Source organism: Ctenopharyngodon idella, chromosome 17 (genome assembly GCF_019924925.1).
Source record: "Ctenopharyngodon idella isolate HZGC_01 chromosome 17, HZGC01, whole genome shotgun sequence".
NCBI classification, from domain to species: Eukaryota; Metazoa; Chordata; class Actinopteri; order Cypriniformes; family Xenocyprididae; genus Ctenopharyngodon; species Ctenopharyngodon idella.
In genome coordinates, this window is record NC_067236.1 from 1,497,467 (window position 1) to 1,517,154 (window position 19,688).

General features: G+C 35.3%; 2 protein-coding genes across 11 annotated transcripts; both read right to left on the reverse strand.

The window, feature by feature from the left end:
• Positions 1-926: 926 nt before the first annotated feature.
• On the reverse strand, positions 927-5,516 carry LOC127499030 (solute carrier family 22 member 3-like). Of its 8 annotated transcripts, XR_007926017.1 has the most exons (13): positions 5,374-5,516; positions 4,715-5,288; positions 4,328-4,431; positions 4,014-4,168; positions 3,582-3,750; positions 3,325-3,442; positions 2,715-2,821; positions 2,353-2,567; positions 2,138-2,246; positions 1,763-1,833; positions 1,518-1,630; positions 1,327-1,426; positions 1,196-1,243 (listed from the first exon to the last, which is right to left on the reverse strand). XR_007926017.1 is itself a non-coding variant. In XM_051869101.1 (12 exons), exons 2-12 carry the CDS (start codon positions 5,105-5,107, stop codon positions 1,153-1,155), a joined length of 1,671 nt encoding a protein of 556 aa, XP_051725061.1. In that variant the 5' UTR covers positions 5,108-5,288; positions 5,374-5,516; the 3' UTR covers positions 927-1,152. The 8 variants fall into 8 exon arrangements, 5 of the variants coding, with proteins under 5 accessions (XP_051725061.1, XP_051725059.1, XP_051725060.1 ...); XM_051869101.1 differs by lacking the exon at positions 1,763-1,833 and having other exon boundaries at positions 927-1,240; XM_051869099.1 differs by lacking the exon at positions 1,763-1,833 and having other exon boundaries at positions 927-1,243; positions 5,374-5,515.
• A 2,079-nt stretch (positions 5,517-7,595) lies between these two features.
• On the reverse strand, positions 7,596-19,241 carry txlnbb (taxilin beta b). 3 transcript variants are annotated; one of them, XM_051869132.1, is made up of 10 exons: positions 19,084-19,241; positions 17,546-17,768; positions 17,292-17,383; positions 16,669-16,839; positions 11,435-11,629; positions 9,922-10,041; positions 9,614-9,688; positions 9,449-9,541; positions 8,409-8,504; positions 7,596-8,212 (listed from the first exon to the last, which is right to left on the reverse strand). In XM_051869132.1, the coding sequence occupies exons 2-10, from the start codon at positions 17,751-17,753 to the stop codon at positions 7,658-7,660; spliced, it is 1,605 nt and encodes a 534-aa protein (XP_051725092.1). In that variant the 5' UTR covers positions 17,754-17,768; positions 19,084-19,241; the 3' UTR covers positions 7,596-7,657. The 3 variants fall into 3 exon arrangements, with proteins under 3 accessions (XP_051725092.1, XP_051725094.1, XP_051725093.1); XM_051869134.1 differs by having other exon boundaries at positions 17,546-17,816; positions 19,084-19,208; XM_051869133.1 differs by having other exon boundaries at positions 17,546-17,765; positions 19,084-19,192.
• Between the last annotated feature and the right edge of the window lie 447 nt (positions 19,242-19,688).

The window sequence follows — 19,688 nt, forward strand, 5'->3', positions numbered from 1 at the left end:
TCGTGTAGATTTAGCAATATGGTGGGTGTATGATGTATATTAACAATGTTATTATGAACTATATGCCTTTCTCCACCGACGTTCTGAGTTGTTCAAAGCGTTTGTAAGGATACTGATTGTTAGAAGGCAACTATCTGACTCTTGACATGTCAGATGCATTAGCAACACATTATTAGCTGTTTGATAATATAGTCAAGAAAAAGGCTAATCATATTAATTACCGTTATGTGTCCGATGTTGTAAAAAGTGATACCATTGTGCTGCGTTTACCTCAGTGAGCTGAGCGAGTGGATCTCTGAGCTGGCGTGAGCGGGTGGAGAAGGGGCTAATTTGCATATTCATTGATCCACATATACTAAATGAGGCAAGGGTATAGTTACATTCAAGCTATTTTAAGGCATAAAGAAATTTTTTTCACAGGAAAAAACTTTTAAATATGTCATTTTGGTGATTAAATATGAGTTTTAAGGGATGAAATTTGTCAGTGTTCTGTGTTTGTTTCCCTGTGTCACATGTTCTTTTGTTCAGTTTTCCAGCCACTAGTTTGTTCCCTTAGTTACCCTGATTTGAGTTCATTAGTCCTAGGTGTGTCCTACTAATTAGCCTTGTTTGCCCCTTTGTTTGACTTGTATATATTCCCTGTGTTCTCCCTCAGTCTCTGTCGGTTCTCATCTTTGTATTACGTTTATAGTGGATGTGTGTTCTCCAGTGTATTCCCTGGTTCCTGTGTGTTTCATCATTAAAGTCAGCATTCCTGCATATCTCCTTGTTGTGAGTGTTCCTACACCATGCCCGCTGACAAAATTATTGACTACAGGGGAATTTTAAAGAAACACTATCAAACATCATATGACTATATCACCCAGAATACTGAAAATATATTAAGAATATAAAAAATAATTACACTTAGATACATAAGATATTAAATACGAGGAAACACATTTAATGAACAAAAGAAAAATAAGCAAATAAAGCTTTAAAAGAAAAGCTTTATCATATTTAAAAATGTATTGTCTAAAGGCAAATGAAGGCAACAATACTTTCAGATTTTCTCTTGTATGCATATTGCATATATAACATTATGGTAATATTACAGTGTTGAACATGTTATTAACCACAGATATGATTACATTTATTGTTTGTGATTGAAAATCACTTCTGGGATGTTCTCTCAATAGCTTCCATCTGAACAATAGTTATTTCAGGAAACTGAGCACCATCTTTTTCCTTGTGTTTGTACCTGCTAAAGAAAATATGACATTATTAACAGGATAAACTAATAACTGGCCTATTATAAGTGAACTGAAAACAGAAAACTTGACCTACCTACTCATATTTTCCACGTCATCCACAGTTTCTGGGAGATCAACGCCTTTCATTTCTGGTAAAAGCATCACTAGTCCACTGTACAGAACAGACATGGCCCCTGTATATGATGACGGAGAGAAATGTGACAGCTGATAATAAACACAAGGGAATTACTTGCATTTCATTTATGCAATTTAAAGTCTTCTTACCATAGACAAACAGGGGAAGTTCTTGCCAAATACTAGCTAATCTGTACAGAATAAATGGAGCAACAACTGCCCCAATGTCACTGGCTGAAGAGCACACAGATACACCCAAGTTTCTGTACAATAGGCAACAAAAATATGTAAATTACTAACAAGACAGAGAACATATTTGAATGTAAATTTAAACAAATACTCAATATAGAAAAAGGAAAATTCATCCAGATAAACACTGGATTTTAAAGCTTCACCTGAAAGTTCCAAACAAATTTGATGGTCTGAAGTATATATAATGCTCATGTAGTTTGCATACTTGGGCATTCTGAAGAGTGATTTAAAGTTTGAAGGTTATACAAGCATTAAGTTTGATATCGTTTATGAATTGCTATGTGGTTGCTAATGTCCTGTGTCTGAGTGATTGCTCTGGTATTGATAGGGTCAGTGGGTTTTGGGGGATATTTAATTGAAAAACCTGTCTAGTCACTTATAGAAGATAAAGCAACTGATTGACACTGCAAAATTTAGTGCATGCAGCTAGAAAGATCAATTAGGGTAAGTTGTTAAAACATTAAAATACTTACTGTTTCATTTCCACTGACTAATAATGACTGATAAATAATTCAAACCTGAGCGGTGTTGGATACATTTCTGCATTGGCAAAATTCACAGTCTCATTCCCAATGGCAACAGCCAGTCTTCCTATAATTGCAATGGTTCTTCTGAGCCAGGAAATATCTTGAAAAATAGAATATTGTACACTGTGAACACCAGACTTAAGCGTCATGTTTTGAGATAACACAATAAAATAATCTGCCAAAGCATTTCTGGTGGTGTAGCTTACTTGGTGAAATAAATGGTACAGTCAAACAAGCGGCACCTCCAATAAAATTGACTGTAGCCATGAGGGGACGTCTGCCAATTCGGTCAACTAAGAAATAAAATATAATTCCAGTTGGAAGCTCCACCACAGCTGAGATGAGAAAATCCAGGAAAACCTTATCCCCTGTGATTCCTAAACGTAACACCAAACCCTGGAACACCACTGCACCAGTAAACCTTTTGGAAGAGGATGCAACAAAAACCATAAACATCACACTACAGTATGTAGAGCACTTGGTCTAATACAGGAATGGTTTGCTGGTTTAAATAATTTGACATTGTTAAACAATAACATAAAAATGTGTATTCAAGGACACAGCTCACCATGCATATATCAAGATGAGGGTGTGCTTCCTCATTTTAGGAGTCTTAAATAAATCTTTAAATGAAGGGTGCATGATTTCTTCTTGTTTTTCTATCAGAAGATCCATCTAATCAAATGAATACAAAATAGTTATTGTTTAATACATAGCAGCATGGTGTAGAATTACTTATTTGAGACATATTGTTGTACTCAGACACAACGAGCACTAATCCCTGATGTGAACTCAAACAAAAATAGCAAAAAGGAAATTCTAGGTAATCTAATAAATATGGTGACTGTAGAGACTCTGACTTGTTCTATACCAGAACATAATGCAATATTCAATTCTGGAGTCATGTTGGAATGATTGTATTTACAAGATGAGCATGAACACCACAACATTATTTTTCCAGATTAATTATTTGTGGAAACAAGGATTTTCTAAAAAAGCTTCTTGTCTTTGCTGAGAAGTGACAATTAGAAGTTGAATGCACATCATATGGTAATTATGAATTCCAAACTCATACCTGTATACTTTAACTTCCCATGCAGGAAGATTTGAAGACATTAAAAAAAATATGGATATACTGTACTAGAACTATGAGGGTGATAAATAGTCTTTCAAATTACCTCTTGAAAGTCTTCAGGAAGTGATCTTTTATTGCACTTGGCAATGCTTTCGATAATATTTATAGCTTCTTTTGTCTTCCTTTGTGACAGTAACCATCTGGGAGACTCTGGAATAACCCTGTGACAACATCAATGTTTGCCATATCCAGTAAATGATATATGATGGAATACCAATAACTTGTAGAATGAATAAAGAGAACCCTCATTTCAAATGTGATTAAGAATCATTCATAAATCATTCCATTGCAAGCAATTACCAGTGATAGACCAGAAAGATGAATGTTGGTAGAGTCATGGCCAGCTGTAGGTTTTTCCATGAAGGAATGTAATACGCGAGAGCAGGAAGGAGCACCAAACCCAACGAGTACAGAGTACGGGACATAACGGAGACAAATTTCCTGTTGTTTGATCCAAAAAATTCGATAACTGTTTTGAAAAAGCAAAATAGATCAAGAAAAGTCTGAAGTGTTAAAACTCTAGTGGATGATGTCTGCTAGAACTTCAAAACTGCCATTTAATAAACATATCAGAGAAGTTACACACAAAGAACAATGTCATTTAAGAAAAGTGATTGCTTTTCAACTATCTTTTTAAATGACCAAATTGTTTTATTTAACATCTGGTTTAGAGATCATCTGATGTTAATTCACGTTCTCAATAGGCACATAAAAAGGCATAGAAGTACTCACTTAACACATATGTGGCAGACCATGCTCCTTTGGCAAAAAAACCTTGCAAAAATCGGAAGAACAGGAGCAGGGGGTAATAAGGAGAAAAAATAATACATATCCCAGAGACTCCAAGGCCAAATATAGATGCAATAAAACATGATTTCCTTCCAAACCTGTAAGCAAATATTTTTTGATTGCTTAACCACCTTTATTATTTCCACCCTCAGATCTGACATGCATTAATGGCATTAAAGAAAATTTTTGAGGCTCATTGAAATATACCACAAAACATGCTGATACATAAAAGATGGTCCTAAAGCATTTGATCAAACCTGTCAGCTAGGTATCCAGTCACTAGGGCACCTATAAAGAACCCTCCAGCTAAGGATACCTGATTCAGATCTGCAAGCCAGGAGTCTTCACAAACCAATGAAAACTAGGATACATGAGGACAACATTCATTGTAACAAACAATGATCTGACAGCAAAACCAACTGAAAATGCGCATGCAAGTATGTACATGCCACCACTACAAATATCTAAAGTCATCTATCTAGATTTAGGAATGTTACTAGCAGCTGTGTTCAAGTTTAAACATTGATGAGTTACATTTTAAAGCATGCAAACCCAAAGCAAGCAGATGCATGTTAATGATTTTATATCTTCACTTCAGTTTTGAGTCAATTCTGAAGCAGAACTGGCACGGTATTTATTCTTACCTCTGTTACAATGGTGGTCCGGTTCTCATAAAAGGTCCATCCTTCATTACAGGAGGATAGATGAGTGCTGTTGGTAAACATGGACCGGTCGACGGAGACATTACAGGAGAGCGCGCTCCCGTTCCAAAGCGCGTCAAACTTCACACATTTACTAAACGCGCCGCGTGAGCCAGTGTGGGGAACTGTTAGATCCCGCACCTGCTCTTCAGAGAAACCACATTCTTCCTGGAGACCCGTACTTTTACACCAGTGATCTGGCGTATATCCTAAGAATACAACTCCTATTAGCACAAATGCGAGCAGCAAAATAGGCAAAGAACCTAAAAGAGAGATTCTCTTCTGATACAACCCGAAATCGCCAGCATGTTGCAGAAGTTCATCAAAATTAGACATCTTTACAAGGGTGGAAGCGGTTTCTTTCTAATCCTTATTTTATCATGCAGACTGTTGTTGACACTTAAAGTTTGGACGTTTGGTGTGGTTTACCGCAGATACTTCAGAGTAAGTCACGCATGAGCTTTTAGTGCTGCGAAGGTGGAGTTATGAAAGAACCTGTTCAAAGTTCCTTCGCGTTCTGTGAGGAAAAAACAGTCAGAAACTGTTAAAGAAAGGTGCTGTAAGCGATATAATTAATGCTATGCATCAAATGTGCCTTTTACCTGACAGATATCATATGATGTCATGAGAAATCAAATGTCTCATACAAGTTACAGCAGCGGCCCTCGTTTTTCTTTTAACCAATCAGAAGAACCCTCGCTGCCTGTCAGTCACTTTGCGCGTTTGAGTTTACTGTCATCCGATTGGCTGGCATGTCTGCAACCATAGCTTGCCCTGACGCATATGAATTCTGTATCGCAATAGACTTAAGCAGATGATTTTGCTAAATTAGCACAATACATGATGGTGTCAGCTAACATGACATTAAAGAATTACCATAGTAAAAGTAAAAACATTAAAAAGTACCAAAGTAAAAACCTGTAGGCTTATAGTGAGTTAATAAATATAAAAGCACAAACCAACACAACTAACCTGTGAAAGGTTATCCCATTGTCCGTTCCAAGATGGCAAGCTCGCCAACGTGTCTGGAGCGCTTGAAAGGCATCTACGTATACATATCTAGGCAATGATAATAGTGGCATTAGGGTTAGTAAAAGAAATTACATATATAAACTATTAAGACACTTTTGAATTAAAAAGATACATGGTGGTGAAAAAAAGAGATGGGAGGAAAAATTATTTGTCAATGCTTTTGCGTTTTCTCGCAAATGTTTTGCGTTCCCCCAAAAAACTTTGCGTTCGCTTGCAAAACATTTTGAGCTCTTTGCGAGCACAAACAGTTTCTCGGCAGAATGCAAAAGTTTTTGTGAGTGAAAGCAAAGTTTCTCAGGGGAACACAAAACATTTGCGAGAGCCTACGCAAAAGCATTGACAAATAATTTTTCGTCCAGCTCATATTTTTTTTTCTTTCACTCATTTTTTTTTACCACCATATCCCTTTAGAGGCTTCGTAATACAGTGACCACTTTTTAGACCAAATTTACCACTTGTAAACAACAAAAAAAGTTTCCTATTTGGTTGATTAAAGGCCTATTATTTTTTGGTTAATTGTTAGGTTTTTTAGCACAACTCATTGAGTGTGAAATTATCAAGTGACAAGTGCACATGTAGCCTAACATTAGAATAAAGTATTTCTTGGACCTGTTAATTATTTTCTGGTTTATTATAATATTCAAACAGCATCTATTATCTAAGGAAACCTATACACCATTTCCACTATTTAAAGCTATAACGATTCAATATACCGTACACCCAATAAGTTGTAAAAGGTAGATCTTACATGGTACAATGATTTATACTATGGTTTTCCATACACAATTTATGCTCTGCCATGTGGCATCAAATGACTTAATTCAGGAATTTTGTAAATCAGGTTAAACAAATTAAACAGTACTTGTTTGAAGTTTCACAATAAAGACCAACACCCACAATAATTACACTTAATAGCCTGATGAATTCCTTGCATAACTGCTGTCAAATCAAATCCGGACACGATTCTCACAAAGTACATCTTTCTTTAGATACGAAAACAGTGAACGAAGATTAATTCATCTATACAATGTATGTCATTTTGTTGTAAATTTTAGGTCTTTTCTAAATTTTAGTCATCCACACTTTGAAACATGCTGAATATAGCACTTTCACTAATTTATTTTTATTCAAAAACAAAACACCCCTGTCAGTGATCTATTATTTTGGTATTTTTGATAAGGTCAGTTTGCTTTGTCCCAAATATGAACTTTGTTGCTGCTTCCTGTAACATAATCTGTATTCACATGCGTTTCTAATTTTACTCACCAGTATTCATCTGCAGGGTTCTCATCTGCTACTTTAAACTTGAAGGACAGTCTCACAAAAAATATGAATATAATTATATGGAAATGCACAAGGTTGTAGGTTTTAGTTTCAATAATTAAATATTATATCAAAAGTGAGTGGTTGCAGCAGGAAGGGCATACAACATAAAATGTGCCAAATTTGCTGTGCGGATTATTCCACTGTGGTGACCCCTGACAAAAAAGGGAACAAGCTGAGAGAGAGAGAGAGAGAGAGAGAGAGAGAGAGAGAGAGAGAGAGAGAAATGCTATAAGATAGTAAAGAGCCAATAATGATTTAGTATAGGAAAATGTGAATATTAAACTCTCTGTATCTGTACTTTCCAAAACGTTGCAGCAGTTTCTCCAAATGTGTGCATTGTATATCAGGGTTTCACAAGTTCTGAGTTGTTTGTCTAACATCAAGTCGCTTATACTGTCTTGAAATACATAATATTACATGCAAGTATGATGTAAAAGTTCAAACATTGACTAACAAGCATGATGCATAAAGATGTAGTATAAACTTTATTTGTGAATGTGTGGCAAATTGACATTCAGATTAGTCTGTCTAATCAACCGACTGCATGTCTTTGTCTCTGAGCTCTTGATGTTCTTCAGACAGTGTGTCTGTGAGGGACTGCATCTCCTCTGTGAAGTTGGGCTCCTCGTCGACCTGTTCCTCACCGTGAGTGGCATCTGCACTCTCAGCACAGCTGTTTGAGTCTTCACAAGGCTCTGGCGACATGTGGCGGCGAATGGTGAATGCTGCCGCGAGCTCCTGTAGCCGAGCTTTCTCAGCCTTCAGGTTGACGAGCTCTTTGGTCAGCGGCGTTGCATCTGCGGGAGACTCACAGATTGGATCAATGGGAGTGTCTAGTTCTTGACTGACCACTTCTGTTAAGACTGCCACTTCCTCTTTAGTTACTGCAACTTCCTCTGTTGCTTCTGTAGCTTTCTCGGTAGTGACAGACGCAGCAGCCGCTGCATCGTTGGCTCCAGCCTGTTGGGACCCATGGAGCTTCTGATACAGTGTTTTCCTCTCATCTTGAAGTGCTCTACAGAGATTCTCCAGTTTCTTGGTCTTCAGGGTGAAGAGTTCAAACTCCTTCTCCTTCAGTGCTTTCTGCATGAGAAGATCTTGATCATATTACTCCACATATACTATAAAGACTTTCCGCAATACTTAAACACTGTGTTGAGATTCATTCTCTTGAATCTCATAGTACAGCTGCTTGTTTAGTTGCAAACATTAACTGTACAGATATGGTTTGCTGCATTACAATGTTGATATGATATTCTGTATGAACTGAGTAACTTACATCTGCAACCATATCAAGAAGAGCTTTATTGCAGCCATCAAAACGTGATTTCCAGCCCATTGCTTCCTTCTCCAACTTTTTCATCTTCTTTGCCATCTGTAAAATAAATCAACATCTTATAAGATAGACAGCAAGCTGCTTTTGCCAAGTTAGATGCATTCCTGGGTCAACATATTTTGTTGATCCTGGAACAACAAACCTAACCCTACCTATGAGTTATCCTTAAAATCAGAGGGAAATGATAGGTGAAAAACACTGATGTAGAAGCACCAAAAAACGTTAAACTTGTCGCTCAAATCTGATTGGTTAATTGGAACATGTTGTACTTGGTGAAATCGGCATGCGTTTAGGCACTATCATGGTATTTATTAATATTTTGAATTTCATTTTTATGTTCAGTTTTCATTTTAAATTTATATAATTTTGTTATGTGCATTTGTCATTTTATTGTTTTTTTTAAATATTACTATTTAGGTTTATTTATTTTCAGGTTTTAGAGCTAGTTTTAGTTCCATTTTAGATGTTATTGCTTCAACTTAAATGTGTATCTGTTAGTTGCGAATGCAACATTTCTAATTTAAGTTTTTCATTTAATTTTTTTAGATTTATTTCAATTAATAAAAAAGTTGGTAATAGTTTTAGTGAACAATAATATCCTGGCTTAAATAGAGAGACCCCAAGCCCCTTTTAATAGCTCAAAAACATATTTAACATTGATGCAATTTGTGTGAACTTACTGTATTTTAACCAGACAACATATTTGAAAAGTTCACCATTTTGGACTGAGCCACATTTCTGAAAAGTGCAAACTTCTATAATATCTGTATGTTGGGTTTTGATTATATGTTCATTATTTGATTATTGATTAACAGTTAATTGTGATATTTCTACAATATTATTGTTTTAACAAATACAGAACATGAGGGTCAAACAATGTTCTTTTTATACCAACACAGTGGTAGATTTTGAAGGGTAATACAGTATATTACTCAATGACTTAACCACTATAAAGTGGCTAGAAATGTGTCAGGAATACACACCTTGTCCATGTCCTGTTTGAAGCTGGCATATACACCATTGCTCCTAGATACTGTCCCTTGGAATTCATCAAACTTCTCAGAATATACAGCAAGCTAACAGGAAAAAGTGTGTTATTTTGTGAACAAATATGATTAGAGAATGTGTAATATTTTATGTAAATTTACCTGGGCCTTCATGTCAGTCTCTTGTCCTTTCAGAAGTTTAACCTGTATTTTGGCCTCTGCAGTCTGCGTCAGTAACTGGAGAATACACATAGATCGGAAATAATTGAATAGTCCCAGAAGAAAAAAAATAGTACACTTATTTCAGGAGTTAAGTGCTTAAAAGCACAATGGTGATGATAACTCATGGTTTATATTTCTCTGGGCTCAAAATAGCAGCAAGATAAATTAGAGTAATAAATGCAAGATCATTTATGCAATACAAATGTATTTGCAGTTGAGAGCATTTTTTCTTTAGATACTTTACTCACATGCTCCTTCTCCAGCTTGTGTTTCTCCTCAGCATCTTTGAGCATCATGTTGGCCTGTTTAAGTTTTGTCTCCAGTAATTTCTGCTGCAGGTCTCTGTGCTTGAACACTTTTTCAAGATTCTGCATGAAGGCCAAAAACATGATTATTCAATTATTCTTAAATTCTTCTTATGTACTTCTGTGCACATTCTACTTAAGGACTAGGTTTGAAACACTTTATTCAAATCAGGGTTATTATAGTTAACTAAAACATGTTCATTTAAAAAACAAACAAACAAAAAAAAAAAAAAAACATGTTCATTACATTCAAGTTTCAATTACTTGAAATAAACATGAATTGAAATGAAATCGAATTAAACTTATTTTAAAGGCCCACTGAAGTGCCTTGGAACGTGCAGCTTTATTCACTGTGTTGACGTAATTTCCAATGAAACAGGTAGACAGGGCGGGATATATCTAGAAGCTCCTCCCCTTTTTTCAAAATAGCCAATAGCGTTTCGCCTAGATCACAGCTTGGCCAGAGCCATTGAGCTCATAAAACCCAATTTTCCTCATAATCTCTAACCGTTTCTCCTCCATATTGCTTTAAATTCTAACATTGTTTGTAGAATTCAAATGTATGATGAAGTATGATCCGCTCTGTGCTCTCGTGTCTCTGGACTGGAGCAGACTGTGCTCGCGCTGCAGCGGTTCACGTGACACTAACGTGAAGACGGACTTTATTTGTGTCAATGGAAAACATATTTACACTGTCTGAATCGTTCCATATCCTCTATATAGTGCACTATGTGCCATTCGCCATATAGAAACTAGTAAATGTGTGAACAAATGACCGATTTCAGCCGCAGCTTCAGCATCTGTTTATAGTGTATGAGGGGGTTGGACTTCAGATTCTAGAGAGCATTTGATTGGACAGAAGATTTGATGAGAGGCTGAAGTCTGCAGTGATGTCATGAAAATCCGTGATCCATTTTAGCGGAAGTGAGAGACTGTACGTTTTGACTGCTTATATCTCCTAAATGCAAATTTTGTCATTGTTTTGGAAGTCACCAGCTTATTCATAACCTTAAGGCTAACATACTCATGCTAAAAGCTAAAAAACCTAAATTTTGATTTCAGGGGGACTTTAAACTGTAATAAAAACAAAAAATGACAAAACATAACAAAATTACTAAAACTTTAACTAATGAAAACATTAACTGAAATTAAAACTAAAACCGTAAAAAAAAAAAAAAAACTTTTTATTACTTGAAATAAAATTAATTATTATACATTTCTCATTTTCATTTAGCTTAGTTTAACTTGATGACTAAACCTAAAAATGAAATAAAATTTATAAAAACTTAAAAAAAAAAAAAAAAAAACGGACAAAAACAGAACAAAATGACTAAAACTTTAAGTAAAGTGAAAAATGTCCCAATTATCCTGAAACAACCCTATATATATAACAGGATCTGAATGATAGTAAAATAACACTGATCTCAGCTCAAACCAGAGCGACATTTTTTCATACCGCCTCTCGCTCGTCATATTTTGATATGAGGTCCTTGAGTTTCTCAGCCAGGTCGCTGTTCTCCTGGCACAGTTTGTTATTGCGGCTGCTGTGTTCCTCGATCTGGGCCTGGATGTCCGTCAGCGTGCTCTGGAAATGCGTGGTGATTTCCTTCCTCTTAAGATCATCTTCACGACACCTCTGTAGAGTTTCTTCCTGCACCAAAAGCGTCATAAAACAGAAGTAGATATGAATTGTGTGTCAACTTCTTTTAGTTCTAGTAAAAAAATAAAAAATAAAAAAAAAATCTGTTATAGGCTAATCACATAATTTATCTTATGTTTTGTTATGTTTTTCAGTAGGGGGCGATCTTGAAATATAACCCTTTTACTGTGATTTTGTATAGTATGCCATTTCAGTGTTTATTAACACTAAAACATTGTTAAATGGAAGAAGGTTTAAAACCTAAGAAATATAACTTTAAATATACAGTAACTTTCCGATTAGTTAGGTCCCATTATTTAACTAATATTAACAATGACCAGCAATAAATTTGCTATTAGTATGGAAGTAAAATGATGCCATATGTTTTTTAAAATAAAAAGCTTGTTGAATTGCACTACTTGAAAAAAATATGCATTGCATTAACCGTGCTTACATTTTAATTCATTGTATTTTTAGGGCTTGCATTTTTATGGGCTGAAATTCAACATGGCTGTATATTTAAGCTGTGAATATTTCAATTCAAAACAGTTCACTACGGAAGCCCTAAACGGCCATGGATTATTATTTTTTTCTATCTTGTTTTGTCGTGATCACGACTTATTTTCCTGTGATCTCGAGATAACAAAAGTTATTTTGTCGTGATCACGACTTAATTTTCTCATGATCTCAAGATAACAAAAGTTGTTTTGTCGTGATCACGACTTAATTTTCTCGTGATCTCGAGATAACAAACTTGTTTTCTCGTGATCACGACTTAATCTCTGCTCTAAATTACACAAATGTGCCAACAGGTGTCAGTATATTACCAAATTTAACTGATGATGTGCGGTAAATATCCACTTTACTGTTTTAGTTCATATTGGCCCAGACTGTACGAGTTTCGGACAGAGAGAGTCTTCGTGATCGCTTTATTTTGTGCAGTATTGTGTGCGTTAAGTAATTAACTTAACTGTTAAATGCTTGAATATGATTATTTTGCTTGAAAGTGTATCTGTTATCGTTCTGACTAGTGCATGACTCACCACAGTTTCACAACCGCAATAGTTCGGTGTGATACTAAACTTATTGCTTATTAAAACTAATTTTGATGTCACTGTATAGTATTGTTTGCACCTTATTGTGTATCTTTAAGACGCCATTTTAATCATCGCAGTTTCGGTGTTCGTTTCACTCACTCAATGTATATTGATAAGAAATATGATTTATAGCCTATGTCATTTAATTCAGTGATAGTGTGTAACCTATTGTATTTTCTACATTTCTTTGTTGGAAACAACACACATACATAAACACTCTTCTCAAACAGCATCCCAAGATTGTTTTAGCCTATATCAACTGGATTAAAGTTTTGTTTTTTGGAAATCTGGAGTATTGCACCTCTTTTTAATGGAAGCTGGAGGAAGACAGTTTAATGATATCACAGCCTATCCTACATGACGAATAAAAATAACAAACACATTATGTAATTTAATTATATTTCAAACGAATGAGGAAAATAAAGGGGGTTTAATCTAATAATTTTTAGAATTATAGAATAATCTGGCATCTTTCTGAAGGTATACTCTGGCTGCGCTTGAGATGTTGAATGCTCTGTTGATCATTAAACATGTTAATTACACAAATAAAATGTTTAGCGTACATTTATTGAACAGTGATTGATTAGCCTATATGTATTTATTTATTGTAAACTTTATTATTAAGTGAAGTAAACATTTTGCTAAAATATCCACAAGATATAAGAGCGCATGATTTATCCGTCGATCAGATGCGCGTGAAAATTGTGTTCTTTACTATAGCAACAGTAGAATCCGGTTACAGTGTTTCAGAATCAATCACTGTAAAAAGAACTTTAATGTCGAGATCACGAGAAAACAACTTTTGTTATCTCGAGATCATGAGAAAATTAAGTCGTGATCACGACAAAACAAGATAGAAAAAAATAATAATCCATGGCCGTTTAGGGCTTCCGTAGTTCACACACATTTTCATTGTTAAAAATTCAATAATCCATATTCATATTTCACATATTTCAAAATATTCATTCTCAACCTATAATATTCAGCAGGCAATTTTCTGTCCATTTTATTTCGCATCCACAAATTCAGTGGTTCAAATTTCAACATTTCACATCCGGGAACTGCAGGAAAAGCAGTAGAGTACCGAGCATAATCTCCATCTGCTGATCCATCTGTCGATCTCACCAGCAGGTGGTGCAAGTGCGTGTTGACGAAGAGCAGAGCAACAGATAGAGCAAGTCATACATTTCATTCATTAAAACGGATTTACATTAATGGAGCAAGCCCTAAGTGCATGTGTAATGATTATCAGGGACAGTATATATGCAGAAAAGCTGATAAAGACACTAAAGTTGTGTTTACATTTAATTCAAAGTCTTCACCGTTTCCCTGCGTAGGCTACATGTAAGCAGCTTTCTCTACAGTGAACGAGATTATAATGTTATTCTCCGATGCTGATGTACAATTCAAACATTAAATCTGAGGTAGACATATAACTTTCCTTACTTTATATCGCAGCTGTGCTGCAGTACTGGGGTTTCCCTCAATACGTCATACTCCAGGATGTCGGCACATATAGAACACTTAACTTATCTTTATAGACTAAATACAGTGATATAAAAGACCACCAAACTCGCACCTATACTATACTATATAGGCTACAGGCAAGCAGGTTGACTCAGAATATGGACGTAATGTGCAAAGTTTGACGCTAAGCATTTCCCAGTGAAATACTGGCATAAAGTTGCCTTGAGATTGGACTTCGTATTCGCAAATTTTGCACTTTACGTCCATATTCTGCACACGCACTTACCGCTTGCTCCATTAATGTAAATCCCTTTTAATGAATTAATGATTCTCTCTATCCATCACACTGCTCTTCGTCAACACGCGCTTGCACCACCCGCTGGTGAGATCGACTAACAGCAGGTGGAGATTATGCTCGGTACTCTACCGCTTTTCCTGCAGTTCCCGGATGTGAAATGTTGAAATCTGAACCACTGAATTTGTGGACGCGAAATAAAATGGACAGAAAATTGCCTGCTGAATATTATAGGTTGTATTTTTAAACAGAATGAATATTTTGGAAGTGAAATCTGAAAGGTGAATATGGATTATTAAATTTTTAACAATGAAAATGTGTGTGAACTGTTTTGAATTGAAATATTCACAGTTTAAATATACAACCATTTTGAATTTCATTCCATAAAAATGCTAGCCTTAAAAATCAATGCATTCAAATACAAGCACAGTTAATGCAATGCATATTTTTTTCAAGTAGTGCAATTGCTTTTTGTTTCAAAAACATGGCATTATTTTACTTCCATATATTAGCAAATAATCTTTGTTAACATTAGTTCAATCATGACAACTCTTGGGATAGTTTTAGCATGTCATTGAATATGGCAATGTTAAAGGTGTAGTAAGTTATATCTCTAAGTCATTGCTGAACATTGTTGATATTTGAAATCAACCAAAAGAAACACACCCCTCTCTTCATTGCCCGACCTCCAAAGCTCACCCTCCAATCCTAATCGCCCTGCTCCGAATCGGTCTCGAACCACGATCGCTGGCAATGCGAAGCGGGTGAACTACAGTAACAAGGATGCTAAACGGTAAACAACACCGCATTCTCTAGCAGTCATCAGCCGCCCTCTTGCATCAGCCTGCACAACTCTCACTAGCTGGTATCCATTACTGGTACTGCTGGTATCCACACGCAATGCAAGAATGGATGTCTATTTATCATCAGAATAATAATGCTTCACGAAAACTAAAGCGAAGATTATGAATGAACAACAAAATAAACATACAGTACACAAGAGTAAATGCAAACAAGAGTTTGTTGTTAGTCGCCAACAGCACAGCAACTCCAGACAATCAATGACACTCAAACCCAGTGTTACTCACATGTGAAGCGGAATCAAAGCAGCCTCTGCATCTGTTTTCAGGCCTTCCCGCTTAGCTCTCTCCAGCTTTTCTAATATTAACGCGGGTCCTAAAGCTCTTTCCTGATCATAACCCTTAATTTTCCAGTGATATTCCTGTGAGCTTTTCTCTTTGTAATGTCTCTCAGCCATCTCTCTTTCTACAGTCTTTCTTCAAATCTCCCTCTTGCTCCCTATTGCTGCTGCTAATAGATACACACACTGCTGTGAGAATGTAAGATATGCTGCTGCATAATTAGACATATATAAATCCCGCAGCAGATCAAGGCAGGTGGAGCTGGGGAAGGTGGAGGGTTGCAGAAGAACAATAGCTTACAGCAAACAATGAACCAGACTGTTTAAATGTTGAGCAAGCAATCTCATTGGCTGCAGGATCAGCAGAGGCCAATCAGCTTGTGCCATGCTGTAATGATGTGATTGCCAGTGTTGAGGGTAATGTATTACAAGTAATGTGAGTTATGTAATCAGATTACTTTTTTCAAGTAACTAGTAACACATTACTTTTAAATTTACAAAATATCAAAAGTTACATTTTCAAATCAGTAATGCAAATTTTCCCATTTATTGACTGGCACCTCTCCTGTCTGCATGTTGAGAAAAATCAGGAGTACAATATGTGCAGTATTACTTTCCATAAAAAGTAACCAAGTAACACAATTAGTTACTTTTTTATGGAGTAATATTGTAATGCATTACTTTTAAAAGTAACTTTCCCCAACACTGGTGATTGCTTGCAGATTGCATGAAAAGAAGCACAGCCTGCACCCTCTAGAGTTTCATTACTGAATTAGATATTTAATACAAATGTTCATTGTTAGTTCATGTTAGCCCAGGTGAATAAACTAATATTAGCAGACACAAATTTTGATTTTATTTTGAAATTTTGAAATTAACATTAACTGAGATTTATAAATGCTTATATTTTCATTGTTAGTTCATGATGTTAAACCTTTTGTCTTTTTATTATTGACGAGCAGGTTTTGATTTGTGCTCATTAGTAGATATGGATGTTTAAAGCGAGACATTTTCACACAATCATATCCATGAGCTGAGATGATATTGGCACCTTTAACGTCTTGTTGTGTCTTTGCAGCTCCCTGCACAGGCTTTCTAGTTTACTGCGGGCCAGAACAGCTCGGCTGTGTTCACTCTGAAGCTGATCCTTCTCCTTCAGGACCTGGAGAAGTTTCTTCTGCAGGACTTTCAGCTGTTTCTGGTCCGAGCGATGCTCCTCCAGCTGCACAGTATTTGCACACATAATGTAGTTATGATCTCTTTTGTTTACAGAAATATAAAAACTGCATATAGAAAACTATCTCAATATAACAAGCTGAAAAAAATAGAAAATTCATTCATTCATTCATTCATTTTAAGATGAACTATTGGAAATGTTCAATAAAAGACAGTCTATGGGACAACCCTAAATAAAACTAAATAATATTATTGAAATAATCTATTGATATTTTATACAAGTCTGTTTGTTTCTTAATATACTTAAAATGGTTTCACAAAGTCATGAATTAAAAGGGGGCTGATTTTTCCAAATACATATGTGGATATTTACCCTTGTAGTTTAAGCTATAATTAAGCAGCACTACAGAATACAATGTTGAGAATACAGTTGTTGTTTTTTTTGTTTTGTTATTTTTTACATTTCAAATACAGAACACTGCTGATGATTGTACTCACCAGTTCTGCATGTTTTTTGATGAGAGCTTCTAGTTTCTTCTCAGGCGTTCCCAGTTTGTTCAGGCTCTGCATGAGCAGCATGGCTTCCTTCCCTGTGATTATTGACACAATTTACAATTCACACAGTTTAATTGAGCAAAGTGGAAAAAAATAAGCAGTTTAAAGAGGAAATACTTGTTTTATTTATCACTAATCACATTGCCAGTGATTCAAATGTAGTAAAATGATTTTAAAAAATCTTGCATGTGACTCACCGAGGCCTTTAAGCATCTTCTTCTCCATTTTCTGCTCTTTAGCCTTGCCTGGAACAGCCTCTTCCTCAACATCCTCAGGCTCACCTGGCTGTTCGTTCACCGGATAGGTGTTGATAATGTCCTCCAGCTGCTGACCCAGATCCTCAGTGAGGTCATGGGTTACATTGGCCTTGGTATCTCCATTTGTAGGTTGGGAACAGCTCTCCATCCTGATTATATTCTGCTATTGTAGAATATTGCAGTGAAAGATGATGGGATGAATTTGTTGCTTCTAGATTGAACAGTGGAGCCATTTACAAGGTTTTGCTTCAGATCAAATGTTATTAACAGTATAACAAGTACTAAATAATGCAAAATGAAAGTTCTTCAAACTATGTTTCATCTTATGTTGTATCACATGTTTTGATATTATGGTAACATTTTACAATAAGGTTTCATTTGTTAACATTAGTTAACTATGTTAACATGAACTAACAATGGACCAACACTTGTACAGCATTTCTTACTATGATAAGAGTTATTATTATTTATTACAGCAACTTATCTAATGTTAATCTCATTTATTAATACATTTTAAGTTGTATCTGTTAATTAATGCACTGTGAACGAACATTAACAAAAGTGGATAAATTATGTAAGAAGAATATATTGCTCATTTTTAAAGAAAAATGTACAATTTAGAATTTAGTCTACTTTGATTAATAAAATACAAAGAAATATATTTTTAAATGAATTATAGAAATTTAACTTTTTAATACTTTTTGGGGAAAAAATATTTGTCTATTTTGATTCATGAAATAAATATGAGTAGTTTTTAGGTTAAATTATAAGTTTTAATTTCCCTGATCATATATATATATATATATATATATATATATATATATAATTTTATGTGATTCTTAAAGATTAAAGAACTTATTCTAAAGAGCTGTTTGGGGTTGTTTACCCCCTGAGCTACAGAGTGACTGTCTGTTTTCCCTGTTCATCTGGTTAAATTTAGCTGCTCTGTCCCGGCTGATAACTCCCCCTGATTTCACAAGCACATGGCACCTGTTCATGGCCTGAAGTCTATTTCAAGAGACCCTTAATATGGTCAACTTGTCTGCTTATTCTCCAGCATGTCAATGTTCATGAATTGTCAAATGATGTTGTAAAATTGCATTGCACATTTAATAAAAAAACATATATTTAAAAAAATTAATTTTATATTCCACTGTTTTTTTGTTTGTTTGTTTTTGTTTTTTGCATCCCAGTTGACCTATACTGAACCTTCATGCATTGCAATGTATCTTCCATTCCTCTTGCACTGATATTTTCAAAGATTCGACACACACAAGACCTTAACTCATAAATTCAGCCTAAAATCATGTTCTGTTACACTAAAACATGCTTTTTATGCTGAAGACGTTGAAATATATTTACTTTTACAGTATGGCAATCAAACATCCAGTCAAACCAATTCACATTAAAAAACTATTACAATGACAGTGCATGAGACATTAGGTAAAGTTCAGGAGGAGACGTGAGGAAACACTTACCAGCAGGAGCAGTGAGAGAGTGAGTGGAGCAGAGCTGAGCCGAGTTGCTGTCAGGACGAACGTAGCAGCTGCGTGAGGCAGACAGACCTCAAAATAATCAGGAGGGATCGTGCTCACAGCAAACACACAACACACTGAGCTGAGCTGAATTTTGTGCAAGCCCATGCTGAGATTCAAATCATGTTGTACAATGTATGTCAAACTCAAATCATGTTCATCTATAAAAGAATATCTGTGTGACTTTTGTCTAACACGGTTTGATTGTTGTGAAATCAAACTGTAAATCTCAGGAAATGTCAAAAAGTCCAGGTCTATTTTAGGCCTATATGACTGCTTTTGTTATTGCTTTTTGCAGTGTGAGGTTACCATTTTTTATTATTGTCACGCAAAAAAACAAAAAACTCATGACTTGGATGTGGGAAAAAAACATGATAATATTTCCATTTGTGGTAGCACCTTCGATTTATGCTGATTTAAATTTAAAAATGATGTTATAATGTAAAACAGTGAATCTCATGAAATCTCAAAAACATTTCCAGGTGGTATTTCACTCCCCCAAAAAAGCCTATTTTTTGTCTGTTCTGTTCTGTTCTGTTTTTTTTTGT